Below are 15,575 nucleotides of genomic sequence, written 5' to 3'. Positions count from 1 at the left end.
ACTGCTAGGCTAGTGTGGTAGCAAGGCTATGACAAAAACCTAGACTTTCAGGACTGGATTTTTAGATACAGTCTATTTTTGTGTGTGCACAATTTTGCAACCACAGTTTTTTACCCCTGAAATTATGGGTGCAAACCTACCGGTGCATTTGTTTTCACCTGTAACAGCAGCAACTGCACCGACACCTAGCTGAAAGTCCAGCCTTTCAGCATTTGGTCAAGAATCACAGACTTTGTCGTACCTGGTGCTGAGTGGGCAGTCTTGCTGCTAAAGCTACGTTCTAGAGCGTTCTGCAGAGAACACTAGACAATTTCAGACTGCCCGGCCATTGAGGAACCTGTCCTGCAGGATCACACTCACACTTAGTGCAGTGACAACTTGCTGGAGGAATGGGGGAGAAAGACTGGTTTGACCACAGACACAGAAACAGGAGGAGAATGAAGTGGTGATTGCAAGCATAACATTAGCACCATTTTAAATAAAATCTGTGGCATATACAATTTCACCCCTCCAAAGAAACGTGACAAACTCACTACCCTAATAGGTGCACGTTCGGTTTTCTCTATCTGACTGCCACACCAATGGTAAATGTTCTTGAGAGTCTTTTACTGCCATCAAACAAAGCTGGTCTGTAATAATATCGATATTACGTATACCTTCATTGGGGTTTGACATCACTGTTATGCTTTGGAGTCACTACCGGCCACTATCTATTTTTCACCTGTGCACAGGCAGCTTGTCATCCCGTTAGATCTTTTAATCAGCTCTAGCACAAATACTAACATGCAGCATTCAACCAAAGCAATCAAGCAAAACATTCAGTCCTTATATTCACAACCTGTGTTTTGCATAACCCAGACCTCACTTTGCACTTTGGTGAAACACTGGCGTCTACTGTATGCCTTCCGACTACCAAAGAAATTCCTTAATGCCCTGGTTCTTAAATATGGCCACTGTTTTGCTGAAGCTGAATTCTCTGAGTCAGGTGATGATCCCAGCTGTGCTGTCCTCAGACTGCAGCTATTTTGGGATGTGTTGATACACTGTGTACATTTGAGATTAAAATCTACCTCTAAGAACATGAGTTCTTTAAATTAATTCAAACTGCTACCCATGGGGCTGCTACAATAAAATTTCAAGAGCAAGTGCAATAATGTTGGAAAATGTATCACCGCCAACAAGTTAAACCTTGGATCACAGGAAAGAGCAATTTCCTGATGCAACATTACTGGTGGATACTGATGCCAGGACAAGAAATACTCTAAATGGGGTCAGACCTTCAGTCTACACTAAGTAGCACTGAAAAGCCACTCATTAAAATGGTATCTGTACATAACACCCTCTACTATAATACAATCAAGTCTGATTTGAGAAATTTTATATAATGACTAAAACACACCTATCGAAAGAAGAGGACACAGTGGCAATATATTCTCTTGGCACCTAGCACATACAGCAAGAGAGAGGGACGAGCAGAGAACATAAATAAAAAGCACTACTCACTTGGGCTTTTTTCTTCCGCAAGGTCACAGGCACAGAGGAGTTCAGAATCGATCGAAATGGGTTTCTGCTTAATCCAAAACTTAGTGCTGGCCTTCTGATTAGTAACAGGGTCTATCTCTACCTTGTCTCCAGAGATACCTGAGAATCAGAGTGGATAAAAAGCCACAACAGAGGACTGTGTAAAGTGATTTCATATCAACCATTTGACACGCTTTATAAATCTTATGTAGGATCAAAGTATATTGTACTTTTGGGCTTTTTGAAAAAGCAGGAGTGTTTGAAGCCAAAAGCAAAATAATTATCAAACTCTATACATAACCTGTATATTGGCCTAGCTTGCTAAAAAAAAGCACTCTGGCAAAAAAAAAAAAAAAAAAGTGTCAAGTAAAACACGTTTCACAAACATGTAAGCACAGCAGTTCTGAGAACAGTTGCTAAATGGATTATAAGGTTTATATAAAGATGCATCTTCTTTTATTTTTTTTAAATCACCACTATTACATATATTTACTATCACAGAAGACAACATCCATTGGTAGCAATGGTGCAACAGGACTCTTGTTGTTCTTGGTAGTATTGTAGCAATACCTTGTATGCTATCTAAACAGATTCTTCCAAATGATGATGTCCAGGCCTGGAGACTTGTGTGCATTTTTACACTTCTCTTGGCAACTTAGAGCCAGCCCTAATTAGGCAGCTTTGAAAGCAAGTAATGGATTCTGTAGCTGCTGGCACAGAATTCTCCTATTTATGGACATGGGCTTCCCCCAAAGGCTGCAAACTACACTACTGTGTGTCTAGTGGACCTGCATACACACACAGTACATTAACACTGCAGGGGAAGAACATGGAACAGAGAATCAGATAACAGACAAATCCGGAGAGTGATTTTAGAAAATGTTAACTATATTATCACTTCAAATTTTATTTCTGAACTTGTGAAAGAACAGCCTTTCCACTGATCAGACACCAAAGGAGCAAGCGGAGAGTTACCAGTGTGCTGGAATCTATTCTGGGATATACACTGTAATTTATAGCAGTCTTTATCACAGTATTACAAAGCAACCGCCTTGCTATGCTGCACTGAAGAATACAGGAGCTCATTGTTTAGTTACAATTACAAGGTTTCTCTGTTGACATGACTGAACAAGCCTCTCAATACGCCTTTCATAGGGAGACCTGTGTGGAGCCTTAAAAGTAATTACATTTTTAGGTCATGAGTTATAAGTCAAGGTCATGATGAAATAGGGAAAATGGAACAAGCGTATAAAAAGTATTTAAAATAATAACGTTGCCGCTGCTTCTCTGGGAAACTAGCAGAGATAACCTTTCCCTTCTAAGGCCTTTGGTTCATATAGTTTGGAAAATGCTATGCAGGTTTGGCGGGAGTCTAAGGAAAACTTATTCCAACAGGAGATAATAAAACAAACAAACAAAAATGATGCTAGTTTAAAACTAACTAAAAAACTACCTCTCCCCTCTCAAAAACTAACCCCCTCCCCCCGAGATACTTAAAAGTCTGTTTCATTTGTACTTTATTCAACTGTAAAACCAAAATGCAAAGATAGCAAGAGGCAGATGCACACAGCATAGCATACATGTTGCTACAGTACTTTGCACAAAATATACGGTAACCTCCATTTTAACCCTGGTCGTTGCAATATGGTTTACAGAATGCCACAAACAACTCTTACTTTTTGATTCATCAAATGCATCAATTTATCCTTAGACATCCCTCACATCAGAGATACCATGTTTCAATTAGGCAGAATGCCAAGAATCCAACTGATGTTAGAAGTGATAGACCTAGATAATTTGATCGGGCTGCAGCTATATCATCAGATCCATTTTATTAGATTTCATTTTAGAAAAATTTTATAACCCAATTTTATTTTTTATTTCAATGTAATCATTAATTGTCCAAAATCTAGCCATTTTCTGCAGCTCAAAGAAGACAATATTTGAAGTTGTTGATGTGAGTTTTTATTTTTATGCCTGAAAAAGTCAAGACAAATTCTACAAAATAAATCCTTTATGTGGAAATAACCCTTTTCTTCCTCCCTTCCTAAAACAAATAAAACACCACCACCACTGGAAACAGCTTTAAAATTTTCATTCTATGGTCCTGCAACTCCAGAATTCACACAGTCAGTCAATATTGTTAATGTACCTTGTTAATTTGATACGATTTGTCAGGTAACTCCACTGGAAAATTATATAAAACTGTTCCAGATGAACAGATGATAGTGACATGAATTAAAGTGATAGAACAATAGTGGAATATAAACCAGAAATGACACCCAAAGTGGCTGTTGATTTATTGCCATACTGAGTTTGGTTCTGGGCTTCCATGTATATTAGTGCTACAAATCTGGGTCCATTTAGCAGAGAGATGCTCATACATACATCACCAGCTCCTGCTCCAAGCCAAGGTCACTCCCCATTGCATCAATCTTTTCAACAGAGGCTACTTCACAAAGCATGGATTTTGTAACCATCTCAGATGTAACAGACTTTCCTCCTCTTTCATCTTTTCTTTATCATGTAAAATACACTTTAACTTCTATTATTTTTATCTGCAAATTGTTGCTGTATACTTCATCTATTATTTCTGTATCTCGGCATCACGTGCTTTAGCTTGCACACATCCATAGGAGCACAGTCTGTCAACACTGTTCTTTTTTGTGTTATTCTGCTTGCAATCTGCATGTATTTGAACCAAAAATCCATTAAGTATTAGCTAGTTCATAAAGCTATTGCTGTTTCAGTTTTACAGTCTGAATTTAGTCACAATCAAGTTAAAAGTACCCTTCTCTCTAGTTTTCTTTAATTCAGCCATTTTATCAAAACAAATTGTACAGATACAACAGCCCAGCAATACTGTTTTATTCTTGTTCTTTTCTTTGTTGGGGTCTGGAACTGCCCCAATGTATGACATACTTTGCCAGCAATAATTTTTCAGATCAATATGCCTCCTTTAGTTTTGATAACATAGTGCATAAATAAATACATCTTTTCCTTACTGCATGCTGGAAACTAAGTAGAAATGTTGACAATATGGTGCATGTGCATTATAATGTGACACAAGTTAATCATAAAACCCCAGACACTGTGACTGCTGTGACTAAAGCTTTCAGCTCTAATAAATAGTCAGAGTGGTTATTTCTTCCCTCTATATTTATATAACTCCTTTTAGCATCAATAAGAATTACACGCAGGTATATACATTCCTGGGCGTTCCTCCCAGCTCTCTGGATAAATCCAGTATTGGATTCTCTCACAAGCCTTACCAGATGCAGTGTTTCTCAGAAAATCAAAGGGAAGTGTAGACAGATTCTTACAAATATAGCCACCATTAGCAACCCTGCTTTGCATAATCAAAACAGCTCTTTTAAAATGTTTATTTCCTTACTGGTGGTTTTGTACAGGCAGTTATAATAAAAAATTGATTTATTTACAAATGCAGCTGTTTACAGCTGTGCATTAAACATAAAGCTATACAGGTTTAGACAGGGCATTACTCCAAAGCCAAATTTCATAAACTCTTTGCAGCAGAGCACTTATTAAATGATATACAAACCCATAAACCCTATTTGTTACAGGGCGCGTAGACCCCACACTACTAAGGAAGGTGCCAGAGTCCTTGTGTGCAGGGCAAACCTTGCCTCTCTGACACCATCAACCAGGCCTGGCAGGCAGGAGGCCTTTCAAAAGGAGGAAACTGCAGTCAGCTGGAGGAAGAGATCACCCTGAGCAGCAAAGTGCTGAACTGACTCCTAAAGCCACAGGAGAGACTCCCACCAGGCCATCTCCATCCCAATCCTACGGAGAGCGCAGCAGGGTAGGCTTGAGAGCACGAGCCCGATTCAGAAAGACGCCTCAGAAACTGCTACACAGACAGCCCTGGAAGAAGAAGGTAGTGCTGGCCTTTTCCCTTTGAGTTGGCTTTGGGAAGAAGCTATTCTCAAGTGCGCAGGGACATTTAACTTTCCTTTTGATCCCCCATCAGAAGAGACTTAAGAAAACCCCAAAGGGTAAGAAAAAGGAACTGGGGCCTGTGTCTAAGTCACCCAGTGACCATAACTGGCCGAGGCCAGGGCTTCCCACCATCTGGGAGAAGAACCTACAGGGACACTTCTACACTATTATTAACAAAAAAAACCAAAAAAACAACACAATAAAAGGGGCATTTACTGTTAAATTTACTAAATATAGAACAAATGTAAAACTGTGCTAAGGTGTTTTTCATTACTGCTGGGGCCCTGCCACACTTAAAAATATCCTTCCCCTGAGGAAGGTTCTACCAGTTTGAGGGAGATTTCCTAGACTTAAAATGGGAGTGCTGGGGGAAGCGGTACTCTTACTCAATCCTGAAGGATGTTTTTGAGTGTGAGCTCTGTACAGTCCAGTGTTTCCTGTCCAGCATGTATATTTCTGTAGTAGACTGAGAGTAATCAATACAATCGATAAACGAGGTCATCTAATGACTTCAGGTTCTCAGTGCTTTCAGGAAACAGGTTTTTCCAGGAAAAACTTTCACTTAACTACTTCTGATATGTAATATGACTGATAGATAAAAGGGCTACAAAGAAAACTCTCTGCAGCTGACCATCCACATGCTATTTGGCACTGAATGCCCTAAAATCCATGAATACAAACCATTGCGTATTGCCTCTGATATTTCACATTCAATGGAATCTATTGTGCCAGCACCCAGCAAGAGGATGCACACGTGTAACTCCCATTAGTGCTAAACAGAATTGACCGTTAATGTTTACTTTTGAAAGCGCTGATGCATGTATATCAGAAAAGGCTCCCGTCGGAGAATTCCCATATACAGATGGTTCTTATGACCTTACTTGGGGTTTTTGGTATTTTCCATTTGTTCAGACCTTCAGTACCTCACTGGGCTTTTGTTTTGTACGTAATCAGAAAATAAAAACATACTGTAATTTGTGCAGCCATCAAAAATATGTACATGGATAGGGTGCTACAAAAGGTGAATAAGGAAAGTTTATGGTCCATACACGGGTGGACGGGGTCAGCCCTTTCACTACGAAACAAGTTAGGCCATTTGTTTCCTGTAACAGCTATTCTCCCTTAACCATTTATCTTTAGTGATCTGTCATGACCTTTTCAAGCTCTCATTTCTGACAGCTTCCAGATACAGTGAGTCAAACTTCACTGGAAGCAAACTATCACTCCCAGATAGTTTGCTCAAAAGCAGAAAATATGCCTAATACTGTGTCCTACTTCGATGCCAGCATATAAATCCTTCCTTAACAAGACAGTTCAAAATAAACTGAAAAAGCTTCCAATGTACATATTTGCAGGAGAATATAATTTTTTGTGTGTGTTCAGAACTGGACTAATAAAGAGACTAAAGGTAGTAAATAATGGAGAAATTTTCAAACATAAATATTCTACTAAATAGAGAAAAATATTTTGTAAGCATTTCAGCACTAAATATTTTAGTAATGAATCATTTTTAATATAAAGCATTTGCAAGAGTATTATAGTTTACTTATCATTAATCAAATTTCCACAATTTAAACCACAGACTATAAAAGCCCGATTATTGTTTAAAAATTAGTAAATAGCTTTTTTATTAAAATCCCGTCATCTTTTAGCCTTCAGGTTTTGCAGAATATTTAGAAAGCTAGAAAGGCTAATATTAAAACCATCATAGAACAGTATCTGTATTTTGTTCCACTTCCACCATTCCATTAAAACATTAAATCGCTGCTTTAATAAAAACCTTCCCTAATTTTGCAAGGACTGATTTTTAAAAAAAGAAAATTAATCTGCATCTTTGGTCAGCAAGAACCTTTCCTTTGGGAAGCACAGACAAGAGAGTCACTAAATAACGACCTTCTTGGATGTGCTAGCTGATTGGAGGTAAGAAAAATACTTAAATAGTCTCAACTGATGTGCTAAGAAAGTGAGATATACAGTAGTTCGTGTGAATTTTGAGAGAGTGAAAGAGATGACGGCCACTCTCTCTCTCTGAAGGACAGACTGACAAGTGGGGAAGAAAGATCAAAAAGCTGTATGATTTAATTCCATTTTACACCATTTATAGGGGGTTACGTTAACTTGATCTTTTTTACTGTAAAGCAATTAGTAGCAACATTAAACACTGTATTGTATGGGCAACCAGACAACGTTGTGATTGGGCATTTTTAATGCACCGATGTGAACAGAACTCTTTGAGGGGGCTGCAGTTCTGAACTGCTCTACTTTCCTTGGTCTTACACTATGAATTACTTTACCTAACTGAACATCAGTGGTGAACCGAAGCCTGTGGATCATGCTGACTTTGAAGGACTTGTAATGGTGGCTACTAAGCATATCTTGAACTGTAGCTATATCGATTTGAGGATCTTCCTCGGAGATCTCTTCTCCTCTTGAACCTGCCCCCCCAAAAAACAAAACAAAACAAAAAGGTTTAAAATTTGGCACATGGAATTTAAACGAGAATACAAATATTATTGTCTCTTTTGCCCTTACAAATGTAGTGTTTGCTCAGCTGTAGGGAATCCTGCCAGCTGTTTTTTTTTTTGTTTTTTTTTTTTTTAAAGGAAAAACACAATCCTCAGTGACCATGCATCTGCGGGTAGAAGGAAATTCTTAGTGTCAGATCAAAAGCAAAATTTTTCATTCGCTAAAAGTTTCACATATTAAAAAAACATCCCGATGAAAATCAGGGTGCCACATAAAATCCGTGGAAAATCCTGACGATGGCTTCTAGTGAGCCACAGCCTAGAGCAGACTTTGCTAATTCACAGATACCCCACAGCGATTGGACGCCCTGTGTGCAGTAACTCTGTACGAGTCAGCTGTATTTCTTATCTCGAGGTGGGCAAGAAACTGGTTCCCCATCCCATGAATACAGTTGAGATTTCAGAAATGTTCCCCCCGTTCTGAATTGGGACAAAAAGTCAAAATTTCACAATTGTTCATAGTTTGAAAATCCTTTAAAAAAAATTCAGTTCAGGTCAATTAAAATGTTTTGTTTAGAGAATTTTGAAACATTTTATTCTGATTTTGACCACTTTTAATTTCTTTTTAAAAATCTGTACAATAATTATCTTAAATTGCAAAATGAAAAACCATCTTTTTTTTCAATTCAAAATGTCAAAACAGGACATTTTGACAAGTTTAAAACTTTCTTCCAAAATTTTTGAGAGTTGAGGAATTTGTCAAAACTGATCCTTTCTCATAAGAATTTTTTGTTTCAGCAAATCAGCATTTTTCATCAAAAAATGTTTAATTGAAAAGTTACTGGCCAGGTCTACTGTTACCGTATTTTACCAGTGACAACTTATAGATACTACAAGCATTTGGATGTATCTATTAATATCTATTTTTACTATATTTTTCCCATAGGAGGGATTTAACTGTAGCATTAATATCTTTCTATTTTCCCCCTCACATACTAAAACTTTATTATTCTTAACATTAGCGTATCTTTCTTCTTATACTCAGCTCTGTGATAAAAAACATACATTACATACATTAGTATTCTTGTTATTACTGCAGGTACAAGCTTTAGAAAAAGTAACATCTCATTAAGCCAAAATGCCAATTACTGGGAAAAAAATAACCTACTTTTAAGATTTTTACATTTTATGATGTTGGATTAATATCAATTTTAAAATTACTAGAACACGACACATAATTTTTAACAGAGTAATTTCTATGCCAGCTGCTAATAAAGCATCTTAGCTGTAAATGATAATTCAGATGCTTTTAGATAAAGTGGTGCATAAATATGGTTGAAAATTGATTTAACTGCTTGCAGAAGATACTGAAGAATGACACATTTTGTTTAATACACCAGCTAATGTAGTCCTAAAAGCTGAAACAACTGCCAGTTCACAGTCCTAAATTTGCTGTGGGAGATTAATGAAAACTTCTATTTTGCTGAAATTTTAATAATGGTCAGATGAGACAATAGAATTTCAGTAGAGGTCTTAACAATATAGTACAACCAGCAAAGGGCTTGTCAATTTCTATATATTAATTTTGTTCAAGACATATGTAGTTGGAGCTGGCTCAACACACTCATGCTTCCTGCACTGACCTTCCACTCTCTGATGGTGTAAATTCACATGGGATTTCAATTCTTAGTGAAATTACAGTTTTTTTTCCATGTCTGGACTCTGGTAACAAGGGGATTACTAGAAAGGATAACAGCTACCAGGGGGAGGAAAACCCTGGCACTTGCGTCAAATACACACTGCTAATTCAGAAGCAGGCTTCCTTTTAATGGGGATAATTTGGAGTTTCAGACTACATCCTGTTTGTCTCAGCAGGCACTGCTATCACAGCAGTGTAAATTTAGGGCTGGTCTACACTTACCTGGAGATTCGGCGGCAGTCAACAGGAGTTACGCAAACTACACAGAATAGCTTGCGTAACTCACGTCGACTGCTCTGCTTCCCTTCTGCACGCCATCTACACTGCGCTGAGTGCTGTTCCCAACAACGCAGTGCTACGCTACTTGAGGGGGTGGTCTACACTGACCGCTCAATCGATCCAGAAAGATCGATCTGGCGGCGGCCAATTTGCCGCCATCAGTATAGACTCAGCCTTAGAAGGGAACAATAAAAACTGAACACAACTTTTCCCACTTGCAGAAAATTTCCTCTTTCAGCTTGTGACTCTGTGCCCAGATTTTCCTGTCCAGAGTACGTAATGCTCACCTCTGTGTTCAGAAAACTTTTGTGCTTACAACTAAATGCCTAAAATGATGTTTTCAGAGACTACAGTGAAAAAACATGTTACAGAAATATCAGCTGAACAACCTTTCCAGATATTTGCCCCCTGAGAGAAAGGATCGGATGTGTGTGTGCCTTAGCAACATCCAAAATATCTGCCTGGTGTTACCATTTAAAAAGTTTTTTAAATCTGAAAACTGGACCACACCATTTAGATTGTTTTAACTCTAATAAAATAGTGTGAATTTGTGCACACCCATCTGAGCACTGTAACCACTCCACACTACAGAATGACAAGATAAATTGTAATGGCTCCTTCAGAGACATTACAATGTATTTTGTCAAAGACCCTTGTGTTAATGTCTCTATTCTATGGATTATCATAATGTATCATGTCAAACACTCATGCTGCAGTACTTCAAAGATGCACTGAGATATGTCAAACTTTTGGTGCACTTAAAAGCATTTTGAAACACTATAGCATAGAGGCGCCTGGAAGGAAAGTGAGGAGGATAATGGAATGGGTTGCCTTAGGATCAAAAGGAAACTGACTAGGAAAATAAGTTAAAGGACCGAGAGCAACAGATACAACTACTGAAATGCCAATTCAGGGTTGCCATGCATTCCTTCAATTACCCAACTGCTTTAACACTGTAGGGTTTCAATCATAAAACGGTGTGCTGTATTATGATACAATCCACAGAATAACAATATTCCATGGTCCTAAATATTATCGCCAGCAGGCATATAACCTTGTATGAGATTTCTAGCTAAGCATGGCCTGGCTGGGTGAGTGCTGGAATAAGAACTCCCCAAGGAATACTTGAGAGGGCATAGGAAATTAGGCTGGTGATTCAGTAGTGACATTCTTCATTCTGAAACAATAAAGCACAGATCCCGACCCCCTGTGGTTCTTCCTGTACGATGCAGAGGTGTTAACCCCAGTGTCCTGGTCGGATTCCATGTTAGGTCTGGACTGCACCCGGGGAGGTAACTAACATTTTGCCTACTGCAGTTTTCAGACAGGTACAGCATTACCTCAAAGAGGTGCACTTCCTAACCTGAGCTGTTGGGTAATTTTAAAATTCACTGTTAGCTATTTGTTGTGTTCTACCCAAGAGATGGCTGCATTTTGGTGGTAGGTGAAGAGATTCCTATGTCCCCCTAATTTTAATACTTCAAATAGTTGGTTCCTGAAAATGGTGTTACAGTCACACTAAAGGTGAAACCAACCTGGTACCTACTCAGAAATTTTGTAGTAACCAAAATAAAATACTGACCTCCTTCTACCATCTTTCATTAAAGGTTTCTCAAAGCACTTGATAAATATTAACTAATTAAGGCTAAAAAACTGGGCATTTTCAGACTTGAGAAAGAAGACTGACGGGGAACATGATAACAGTGTTCAAATATGTTAAGAGGTGTTTTAAAGAAGACTGTGATCAATTGTTCTTCATGTCCACTGACAGTAGGACAAGAAGTAACTGGCTTAATCTGCAGCAAGGGAAATTTACATTAGATAGTAGGAAAGGCTTTGTAATTATAAGGATAGTTAAGTACAGGACAAGGTTACCAAGGGAGGTTGTAGAATCCCTGTCACTGGTGGTTTTTAAGACTAGGTTAGACAAACTCCTATCAGGGATGGTCTAGGTTTCCTTGGTCCTGTCTCAGCGCGGGGGGATGGACTAGATGACCTCTCAAGGTCATTTCCAGCTCTATATTTCTATGATTCTACAATTAAGACTCACAATACACCTTTGTAAAGTATTAATCTTCTGTTCCCAGCTTCAATGGATGGCCTTACACAAGTCATAGCCTCCCAATCTGTGTTTACTCATTTGTAAAATGGATACAGTGAGTGTCTCTGTCACAGGGGTATTATGATGCTGAACTCACTCAGGTATCAGATGAAAAGTACTGTAGAGAAAGGCACAGGAGTAGTGTTATTAACTCTTTGACTGATTAAGTAGTAGCCACCAGAATTGGATTCAGTGATAACATTTTCACTAGAATTTAAAATTTGAATACTTTGACAAAGTTTATATGATTAAATTGGGGGATTTTATACTGGAAATATTTCAGATACTCTAGAAGAGGTTACTCTGATTTACAATCTTGTTTTATTTGTGTATGTGAATGGGACAGTTTAAGGTTTGTAGAATTTCTATGGTTGCTAATCATGGGAGAGAAGCCAAGAATCCCACCATCAGAACAGATCATCTCTCTAAAGATGGCAAGATATTAGGACTTCTGAGGATGCACTGGATAATAGCAGTAATATCGGTAACATCAGAGATAAATGCCCTGCACAGAAAAATCCTGACTATAGAAGCTGGCATATTGCTCCTATACCCGCAGCTTTATAGGACCATCGAGGAGACCAAAGGAATTCAACAGCCAAAGAAAGAATAATCTCCATGAGCTGATGGAGGCAACATCATAAAAATACTTTCCCCATGTAAGCAGCTAAGTGAACCTGTCAGATATTTACTGGCCTGTCGGGACATTTGAAATGGAGATCACAACATGGCTTTTGAATGTAAAAGCTTCCACTTGGCAAGGCGGTTAGCTAAAGTGGACCCTTCAGGCATAGCCCAAGCATTTGTATAGCAGTTCTGAAGCCAGAGCCCATGTGTCTCAGCAGAGACAGATCCTATTCCAAAAAGTAGCTACAAAAGGAGAAAGGTGCTAAGTTCACAACTGCCTTGGCATTTTTGCTCCTTCACTATCTATGTAACTAGAGGCAATGCACCATCACTGTCATATGCTGTTCTGTTCGGTTCGGTTCCTACAAATGATATGGGGATTTCGCAAGTGGGAAAAGCTCAGACCATGTATTGCAGAAACACAGCATCAAGGAAGATGAGAAACTGTATGAAGAGCAGAAGGAACACAAATCTCTTTTCGCTATATGCTTGACAACGGGAGATGTAAGGAAAAGACTACGAATGGCTCAAGGGAGGTCAGCTGCCCATCTCCTGCTCATGAGCTAAACAGAAAACGATGGTTTAGAGAAATACAGAAGAAGGAGGCATGCCATTCTGATCAGACACACCCATGGTGGGGAATCAGTTGTTTATGACCCAGAAAAAGATGGGTGCGGTGCTTCTTGGGAGCCAGGACAAATGTCACAACAGCACCACGCAAACATACCTGAGAGAAGAAAAAATTCCACCATCTCCTCCAGGACTGTAGTTCTGAGAGTCCTGGAGGTGGGTTCTATTTCAGGAAGAACCCTGAGGTCTATGAGACAGACCTTGGATAACCTCTTACGAGCTGGGTTCATTCATCTCATTATTTGCAGGGTATTAGCACCTAGGAGCGCTGTATACCTGTGCTAGGTGCCTGACCTGGAAGAGGAGGAAGCACTGCTCAGCTGGGGACGGATCATGAAGAAGAGCAGACTGGCACTTCTTATGGTGCGAGAGAAGCCTGGCTGGGCCCAGGGACTGACTGGAGACTTGGTCTGCCAGAGACCCCTGTGGGAGGCTAAGCCGAATACAGACTGTTTGATTTATCACCAAGAATCCATTGGTGGCCATTAAGACAAGCTGCTGCATTGAGGTGCACCAGAAAGGAAGAGACTGAAAGCTGAGCCCAGCTCCGCCAAAGGTTCTTTTGTTTTGTGTTTCTATCAGACTTTCACCTGCAAACTCCACCCCCCGAGTCAGGGGTTGAACTCTCATAGTGACGAGGATGGAGGGCTAAGCCACATCCATAACCAAATTGTACTGAAGACTCCACTGGGGAAACTGAGGCAGAGCTGCTCAGTGTTATGCCACAACACCAGGGAGAAGGTAGGGACAGCACCTCCATCACAGATCAGTACAGAAGTAAGGTCTTTGTTCATGTGCAAAGCTGAGATTACTTTGGGAAGATCACTCTCACTCTCATTAGTACTAGAACTGCACTTAGTCCAGGTGGTGGATAACAAAATGAGATACAGCATCAGAAAAGCTGATTTTCAAATGGAGAAAAAGATAAGACAGTAAAAGAAACAGATCAAAATGGAGGTACAGGTCTAGACATTTCTAGTGAGGTGCCTACCAGGCCTCTAGGATCAAAGGAAGGAGTCCGACTCAAAACCCTAGGCATTAGCTAGCATGTGAAAATGGCAGCAAACTGCTAATGTCCAAGATACTACGGAAGTATCAGCTGTATCAGAACAGACAACATATTCAGGAGCAAGCAAATATATATTTCCTCAATAAAACAAAAATACAAGGTTAACTCCATTGCAAAAATGTCCCCTTATTACTTGAATGTACTAGTATATTGCTTAATGAAAGTTCTTAATTGTAATTCAATTAATTACATACACAGAGTCCCCAATTACATTTTCCAATAAGACATTGGCTTTGGTACAGGTCTAAAGGCACTTAACCAATTTTAATATATTACGACCAATTTCCCTTGAATACTAATTACTACCTAATGATAAAATGAGAAAGAGGAACTTTCCAGAAGCAGGATGGAGAGAATAAACTAAATTAGCCATGAATAGTTTGCTGTTTTTCATAAAAGCATTTCACATAGCAAAATGCAGGCAGGCAGTTTAAATATAAATCTGAATGGAAGTTAAAAAATCTCTGAATACGGGAGATGGTTTATTAGTTTGAGTGTCACTACTAAATATTAGACATTAGGAGATTTCTGCACGTGTATTTCTAGTAATGAAAAGTTTCTGTTTCCACTTAATCCCATGAAGTATAAAGTATACACGGGCCCAGAGAAAACTGGCATCTCTTTTACTAGCATCTGTTTGGCTCCATGTGAAAAAATAAATGAGCACATTTAATAAATGCTCTTACACTGGAGATTCTTCTCTACCTGAATACATAACTAAGTTACAGAGAAATCGTTTAAAATGAGGCTAACATATAATATGGCTATTTCTACTTGATGTAAAGCTTTGATTTACATCTATCAATTTTTGTTTTGCATTGTCCCAGACCTACACCCAAAACATCGGCGTTGGAGCTAATGACAGCCAGTGACTGAATTATTAATGACCACAAGTAATCCCAGATGCCCATCCGACGTCTCATCCAAGAGATGGCTCCCGCAGCACCCCCCTGCCCAGCACTGCCCACCAAGCAGTGGCTGCAGGTCACAGGGTTAGGCAGGGCGCTGTGTGTGGTCAGCGCAGGCACCATTTGCTCCTTACTTAACGACACAGCGACTGCTCGGATGTTCGCTGCAGTTTTGGGGTTCCTTACAGGAATGGGCACCATACAGCCTTCAGGGAAAAGCTACAGTGTCCCACTAGGCCCCTGTTAATGGCTGAAAGAACTGGAATTCAGGCGAGTTTCTTTTCTCATTGGTGCCCTAATGGGATAGTTACCCCAG

At 39.3% G+C, this 15,575-nt stretch overlaps 1 protein-coding gene across 4 annotated transcripts in view; it reads right to left on the bottom strand.

The window, feature by feature from the left end:
• The window catches only part of MAPKAP1 (MAPK associated protein 1), a 139,551-nt gene that overhangs the window by 16,199 nt on the left and 107,777 nt on the right, over positions 1 to 15,575 (bottom strand). For 3 of the 4 annotated variants that reach the window (XM_067541676.1, XM_067541677.1, XM_067541678.1), the window contains exons 9-10: positions 7,776 to 7,916; positions 1,504 to 1,641 (exon numbers count right to left, since the gene is read on the bottom strand). In XM_067541676.1, coding sequence (XP_067397777.1) covers positions 1,504 to 1,641; positions 7,776 to 7,916 — 279 coding nt within the window. The remainder of the gene's footprint in view (positions 1 to 1,503; positions 1,642 to 7,775; positions 7,917 to 15,575) is intronic. The other variant, XM_067541679.1, reaches the window with a different exon arrangement.

The sequence above is a fragment of the Emydura macquarii genome, unplaced genomic scaffold, assembly GCF_026122565.2.
Source record: "Emydura macquarii macquarii isolate MOO-44397 ecotype Brisbane River unplaced genomic scaffold, CSIRO-AGI_Emac_v2 contig_691, whole genome shotgun sequence".
Classification (NCBI taxonomy): Eukaryota; Metazoa; Chordata; order Testudines; family Chelidae; genus Emydura; species Emydura macquarii.
This window is presented reverse-complemented; position numbering and strand designations above follow the sequence as displayed.